General features: G+C 40.8%; 1 protein-coding gene across 1 annotated transcript; it reads left to right on the top strand.

The window, feature by feature from the left end:
• The first annotated feature begins 1,261 nt into the window (after window positions 1-1,261).
• Window positions 1,262-6,730, top strand: guca1g (guanylate cyclase activator 1g). The gene is made up of 5 exons (XM_062548053.1): window positions 1,262-1,456; window positions 1,656-1,805; window positions 1,904-1,994; window positions 2,286-2,383; window positions 6,539-6,730. Exons 1-5 carry the CDS (start codon window positions 1,262-1,264, stop codon window positions 6,728-6,730), a joined length of 726 nt encoding a protein of 241 aa, XP_062404037.1.
• Window positions 6,731-7,432: the final 702 nt, after the last annotated feature.

Genomic DNA, 7,432 nt, shown 5'->3' with positions numbered 1-7,432 from the left:
TGTTGACATAAGAGATTAAATGTATTTTACAGAGGGGAATTATGAATATCTTATTCAGTAAATGAGGAAATAATGCCAAGCCTATAAAAAGTTCATTTCCACTATGTTTTTAGGAATAACATCTCATACAAATCAGGTTAATATTCCTTCTGTAAAAACCTTCTAAATATAGTTAGGTATGAGACTGAAAAGTGTGGTGTATGTAGATGCTTGTGAAGTGGAGATTTTGTTCTCAGAGTGAGAGAGGAAACTCATCCATGGGTGCTATTATCCCTCACTTGCATGTCTCTTAAGTCATCTCTTATATCAACAAAATGAAAAGAACACATTTTAAACTGGCTTTAGCCAATGTTCAGATTGTATCTTTTTGAGTTTATGCAAATAAGCACATATTTAATTACATCATGCCTAATTTGCATTCAAACATTAAATTACAGAAAACTTGTAATACATTTATTTTTCATATTGATCTAAGCAATCAACTGGTGAAGTTTCATAGTGATATCTGCTTGTTAATCATAATACATTGGACAAGAAAGACTTCATATACAAAATTGCCCAAGGGATATCACCGGGCACCCTCCTAAATCTTAAAGAGGTACCCCTAGTCTACAAGAGTCTGCAAAAAAAAGAGAAAAACTTTAACTGACAAAACCAGGTCTGACCCCATGCTGCCTGACTATCAGTTGAATTTAAGATGGAGCAATCATAATTACTGATGAGGAAAAGCCCAGTAAGAAAAATAGCCATTCAAAAGTGAGAAATACTACAAGCAATTATGTGTGTGTTGCATGCATGCCAGTGTTAAATGACTGGTGGCAAGGTCAGTATACTGATCCTTTCTACAAAATACTATAGTCCTATATATTTCTCATACATTTTTTTTATTTCTTAAATATCAGGACTGCACAGCACTGATTTAAATATGGTCTATATTCACAACATAAAGGGTCAAATAAGGTCTTGTTTTGTCTTTAGACATGTTAGGGATTAAAGACTAATAGATTGGAGGCATCTAAAAATGGCTCCTTTCAGTTCTATGTCACCTCAACTAGCCGAGCGGATTAACGTCAGTGTGAGTACGGGAGCCCTGGCAGCAGGATGCACATCGCTGGCATGTTTTCCACTGAGCAGTCTGATTATGATATTGATCAGATAGATAGATAGATAAATAGATACTTTATTGATCCCCAATGGGAAATTCAGGTCATCAGCAGATGATGGGAAATATCTGATTTCTTTTGACTTTGCATCTTGGACCATGGGCCAGTGTCAAAGTGAAGATGAAGAGGTGGAACTGTCCCAAATTCAAGCTCTCTATACAGCCTTCATTCGGGACTGTCCAAGTGGAGCTTTACACCTGCATGAGTTCAGGAAGATCTTTGGAATAACGAGCACCTCAGAAGTGGAGTGTCTGTACATGGAGAGAATCTTCAAGTCATTTGACAAGAACCGGGTGGGTACTGAAATGACCTGAATCGTTGCTGACCAGAACTCTAAGATTTGTTGTTATTCTCCATGGCATTGCAATCATTAACAGTTTTTGCCTTTTATATACCTACACAATTTTAGATTTTTTTTTATATATAGGTTTGAAAATGTCCCTAGAAAACTCTGAATGTACTGAATCTGATGAAATGACATGTGGTTTTCAGGATAATGTGATCGACTTCATGGAGTTTGTAGCAGCAGTGAACCTTGTCCTCCGGGGGAAACTGGAGGACCGCCTGAAGTGGTCTTTTAAAGTCTACGACACAGACGAAAATGGCAAACTTGACAGAAGTGAGGTGAAACACATAATAAAGGTGAGGACTTTACATCTACAGTAGATATTGCCACATTTACCCAAGATTTGGGTCATTAATACTCACTAAGAGGTTGATGTTATTGTTCTACTGTGCAGATCATTTACAAGCTCAGGGAAAACAATGCAGACATGACACCCAATGAAGTCTGTGACAGAATCTTTGAACTTGTGGATTCAAATAAAGACGGTAAGATCTCCTTAACCAAGTTATTATTTACAATTAGAGCACAGCCATTCTAGCATTCATACTGTATACTAACCAAACTGACTTGTGTTAGGTAACTGCAGTAGCCTTTAAATGCTGAAACTAATGCAAAATACTTTTGTGAACACCTATGTAATCTGAAAATGTTGAAATTATGTTCTGATTAATCAGGTGTGATGCTCTCAGACCAGTATCTGAGATCAGTTTCTTCAGAGTCATGATTGTTTCAATCAGAGATTGGATGATTATTTGAATGCATCCTCTATTTTGCAGGCCAAATTTCCCTTGCAGAATTTATGGAAGGAGCCCAGAAAGATGACTGGATTATGGAGCAGCTCAAACTGGACGTTAATGCTACTGGATGGTTCAAAGCAAACTGGCAAAAGAAATTATAATCCCACTGGAATCACTCAAGATTCCCTAAGATTTATCCGTGTCTGTAATCATGGATCGGCCGCGCGTCATGCCTAGATATGCCTTCTGTTCTGTTGAACGGGATCACTACAAGTGGAATGTGTTTTTTTTTATTATTATTATTGGATGCCTGGATTATATTCTGATGAGCTCAAACAGCTTTACCTCCAGCCCAACATGCTGTTGATAAGCCCCTAACACCCTGAGGAGGACCTGCCATGGATTTGGAATGTCGTTCCCCTGCATCTCATAGATGCTCCATCAGATTTCACTTGGCCAGACCAGAACTTTTCTTCACATTTGTTGCACCATTCAGGGAAAAAGTGTGCAGCGTAGCAGGTCAGATGACTTGCTTCTAACAGCGGTCACTGCCATCATGGAATGCCACAGCCATGACGCTGTGTTTCTGGACAGCAAGGATGTTCTAGTTGCAGATGGACTGTGAAACTGATTTCTGAGTGAAACACAAAGCAGCAAGAGCATTATCCTCCCTCCAGCCTGTCCTCTGGGACAGAGCCTCTCCTGGTACATGATGTAAACATGCCATCTCTTCTGGACAGGAAATCTGGGCAACCGTCTCAGAGGTACAGCTCCAGCATGCCCAATGTGTAGGTGGTAGAGGATGTGGCATAGGTACTGCGGCTATGCAGCGTGATACATTGTGACATTCTTCTTGTAACCGCTGTAAATGGGTCGGCAACTTGTACCCATTAATGGCCTCGTGCCTCAGTGAAGGCCTCACCTGTGCTACACCCCACGACCAGACTTGGACCCTGAGCAGGCGAGTCATCTGGCTGTGATGGTTTCACTGGGACAGAGTTTCTCTGCCATTACACATGTTGATAGCTCAACATACAACATGCTGCTGTTATTGACTATTGGCCTCTCAGCAAACACATCCTGGTCCCTAACAAGTGCTATTGTTACAGCTTTTGATTGTTGTTTTTCCTCCTTTGTGCTCATAATGCTCAAAATGGATGTGTGTTCAAGCAGCCTGATTACTTGTTTGATTGCACTTGAAGGGCAACTATCCCTAGTCGCAATCACCATGCATAGAGAAAACGCTCGGTGCTAGAAACAAGCCAACCACCAAACTATTCAAAATGCTTGAACAGACGCCGTATACACAATATACAATTATCTTTCAGAACATAATTCAGATGTGTCACTTGGGGTGCACTGAGATATTCGGAGACCCAACTTGCTCATGTTATGTGGACGAGCTCCATGTGTCTCAAAGGGCTAACGCGCCACAAGGCCGGAGGCCATGACAGATGGTGATTGGGAATGATGAACTGTCCTATGCCACAGATAGACAACGCACTTTTCACCACTACTGCCAAGCCATCTGCCAAAATATCTCACTCAGAAACAGCACACTATCACAATAAATTGACAAATAGAGTGGAGTTGCTAGAGTCTGTACAAGCCACGGATTGGAGATGGTTTCTTGTTGATATGTTGTTACATATCATTATTTGTGAAAACTTTTCATCTAGGCTTACACTATGTATGCATTGCTGGGGTTTTTTTTGCATCAAAATACGTTAACTTTTAGTTTCAGTGGAAAAAGAATGTTACACAAGCCAAAACGTCACAATGTAATATGGTCAAGTTAGTTCCCTGATTCATAATTTTGTGGTTCTGTTCAAATGCTAGATCTTGAGCTATTTTCAAATAGGAGACTGTTGACAGATTATGTATGCGTGTACGATTTTGGTTACCTGACGGTATCTACATAGAGCAAAAAGATCAAAAACATAAACATATACAAAAGCATATACAATACATCTTGTTTGTCACATCTAGTTTATTTAGTCTACTTCCTCTGGAAAAGAAAATCAATGGCACCCTGTTAAAAGAACCGTATGTAGGATTTTGGCCAAAACTGGTAATGCAATCACTGTCAGTGATATTAGTATTTGAAATGAGCATGATTTCTTAATGTCTAGTGACATATCAGGGACATTTTATGATTAATTGAAATATATTTCTTGCATACGGTTCCTTAAAATGTTAAACAATTCCAAAAAGAGCCTTGTTTAAACCGTTAAAATGGTTAAAGTATTCTGCAGAATGGCGTGGAGCTAACTGTTGTGTCAGCGGGGTGTCATATGAGGTCTGTGAAAGCAGGTCTCTACCAGTAGATGTACTGTAGGTCCTACACTTGTATTCTGTTCTTTGGGTGAAAATGTTTTTTTCAATCTATTCTCCTGCATGTGTATACTTTAGACAATGTGCTACATCTTTGTTGAATGGATATATTTATTTTGAATAAATGTATCATGATTTTGTAATATAGAAATCGTGTGACACTTCACAGGAGAGTTCACACTAGGTGAAGAAAAACCTCTGAAACTAGACATGATTAGCTGAGGTGAACTATTCTTAACTCACACATAACTCCGAGCATGTTATTTATTCTCTAAGCCACCAGTAGAGTTTATCCTCTTATACATACAGCAAGTAAACCCAGTAAACACCATAACCTCTCTGTTCAGGTGACAATGAAGTACATCAGAGTGTCTTGTCAGACACATTTACTGTACAGGACTGTATGTTTTGAGTGCCTTGGTTTGTGATAGCTTCATTACGCTTCTGACTGCGATCACCTATGAAGCTTTATGTCCTGTGGAAGTTAAGTGTGCTACCACATATACCGTACGCTAGCAGCCCCCTGTAGTAATGCTCTTATGAGATTAGCTTCTTGACCTTTAGCTTTACTTGAGGCAAGAAGATATAAGTCTCCAGAGCCATCAATAAATGGAGGTGATAAGCTGCTGGACCCCATAGATAGAAATTCAGCATTTGTGTTGCAGCATACAGTATGTAAAAGAAAATGACTTCAAATGACTTCACGCCAGCCACACACTATCTCAACAATGCTGATGTGTGAGATATTGCTCCTTTAGTTCTGGGGGTTGGGTTGCTTCTGGTCTATATGTAATATGTCTAATGGAGCTAGATAATGGCATCAACTCAAAATGTCATGTTGAGTTGTTATTCACATTCAAAAAAAAATCTCCTGCCATTTTTATGAACTTAGTTGTGTGGTGGTATTGAGGTTTAATTTGTGGTTATGTTGTGTTACAGTAATCCACTACTGCTAAATTGCTGCGTGTGCTCTTAAATATATGAATTCCTCTCCAAACGAATACACAGTAATTAACATTTAATTCACTAAATTCATACACAGCAATTTACATTTAATCCACAATAATTGATGTACACAATTATACACATAGTATAAGAACACAGTAGACATTATCAGTCAGATACATTGTTGAATCTTTCTGCCATGGCACCATTACTCCACAGTACCAACGATCAGTCACCTCTAAAGCGTAAAAGTAACTTTTTAAAACCAGTAAATGGATTTCTTCCAAACTGTTCCTGTTGAAAAAAGGTCCCACTTCACAGTAGGTTGCCTTTGGCTTTGTGAGAGGCAATATCTATGTTTAGTGAGGGAAGAATGTCAAGTATGGAACAATGGCACTGGCTGCAGAAGGCTGGATACATGATCCCACGGTGACAGGATCTCACAGGAAACCTCATAAAAGCGGCTGGCCTGACATATAAGGAGTCCTAGGCTAGGCTTGGACTTCTGCTCACTAGTTTCTAGGAGTTGCAGAGAGTAATTGGAAATAAATTCAGAAGAGATCATGAACACAGAAACGATGTGAATGAAGTTTGAACGTGTCTGTGTAACAGAGGAATTGTGGGAGGTTAATCTCGAAGGGTCAGAGGTCAATCACAGATGAAGGGTAAAGTGCACACCAGTGAACTGTGGAGTTATAATTACTTACACCGGTCACTATTTACCAACAGCAAAAAAAGTCATATCTCTTCAACTAATATTACTGTCATAAACGTAATGTTCTACATGAACGCATATATTGACATGTTGAACGTACATACTCAACGTACATACTCAACATACGTATTCAATCAGGTAATGGACATTTGTTTGAGACTAAGCCAAAGCGCACCCTAAGCCAAGCACACTCACTGATATCCACTCATTTGTCTTGTCTCTCTGCTGAAGGGCCATGCTCTGCACTAATGACCGGTCAGCGTGTGTGTGTGGCTCGTCCCCCTCCATGACCATGTAGAGTAATGCCTACCCCCCTCGGTCATCGGCACCAAGGCCGCCCCTCCGAGCGGACCTCCTGGCCCCCAGCCCAGAGCCGGCGGAACTGTGTCACGGCGAGATCGCTGACCGTGTGGAGCTCAGCGCTGGGCACTCGGCCTCTCCCTCGCGCGTGGCCCGGGGCCAGTGCCAGTGCAGGCGTCCAGATGACTAAGTGCCAGGTGGTGATGTGGGCCAGCGCAGAGGAGATTTAAGATCACCTGTGACACGCGCATGCAGATCAGCTACATTGTATAATGAAGGAGTGGTGTGAGAGGAAGTGTTACCCACTCACACACGCTGGTCTGGCTCCGATGACTAATTGGCCTGCGAACTCCCGCTAAGCAAATTAGCCATGATCTGTTTAATAAGAGCGCGGCAGGGTTGTGTCATTTGGGCCCTGAGAGGTCATGTCACCTGCAGCTTGTCCTCATCTACCTTGCTATTCCAAAGAAACCCGCTGGGGAACAGAATCTCATGTTATACACAATTAAATCAAGTAAATAATAAATACACAGTGTTGGACTTGATGGTCTCGACTATCTGCATTCATCCACAAATTGTTGGTTGGTTTTTGTAATATTGATTACAAAATATAAATATACTGCATTGCCATCTACCTTTTCTCTTCACTTAAAAGTGTACAAAGGACTGTACACTCATTGCGTCTCTCTGTCTATCAGTTCCGAGTTCAGTGTTGTTTATTGCCTTAGTCAAGGACACCTCACTATGCAGCACAGAGGACTTGATTGAGGAACCTGAGTCATTGAGTCCTGAGTGCCCAGTACATATGGGCCTGGCCAACACCCACTGCAACGCACTGTTCAAAATTTCCTTTGAAGGCTTCTGGCGGGGAGTAGAGCCTTTTGTAGTTGCA

The sequence above is a fragment of the Sardina pilchardus genome, chromosome 10 (assembly GCF_963854185.1).
Source record: "Sardina pilchardus chromosome 10, fSarPil1.1, whole genome shotgun sequence".
NCBI lineage: Eukaryota > Metazoa > Chordata > Actinopteri > Clupeiformes > Clupeidae > Sardina > Sardina pilchardus.
This window is presented reverse-complemented; position numbering and strand designations above follow the sequence as displayed.

Excerpts from the sequence above, each read along its gene's own strand:
- guca1g (XM_062548053.1), top strand. The coding sequence starts at position 1,262 with ATGGGCCAGTGTCAAAGTGAAGATGAAGAGGTGGAACTGTCCCAAATT. Across the intron at positions 1,995-2,285 it reads TGTGGATTCAAATAAAGACG|GCCAAATTTCCCTTGCAGAA; the intron begins GTAAGATCTCCT and ends TCTATTTTGCAG. Across the intron at positions 2,384-6,538 it reads ATGCTACTGGATGGTTCAAA|AGTAATGCCTACCCCCCTCG; the intron begins GCAAACTGGCAA and ends ATGACCATGTAG.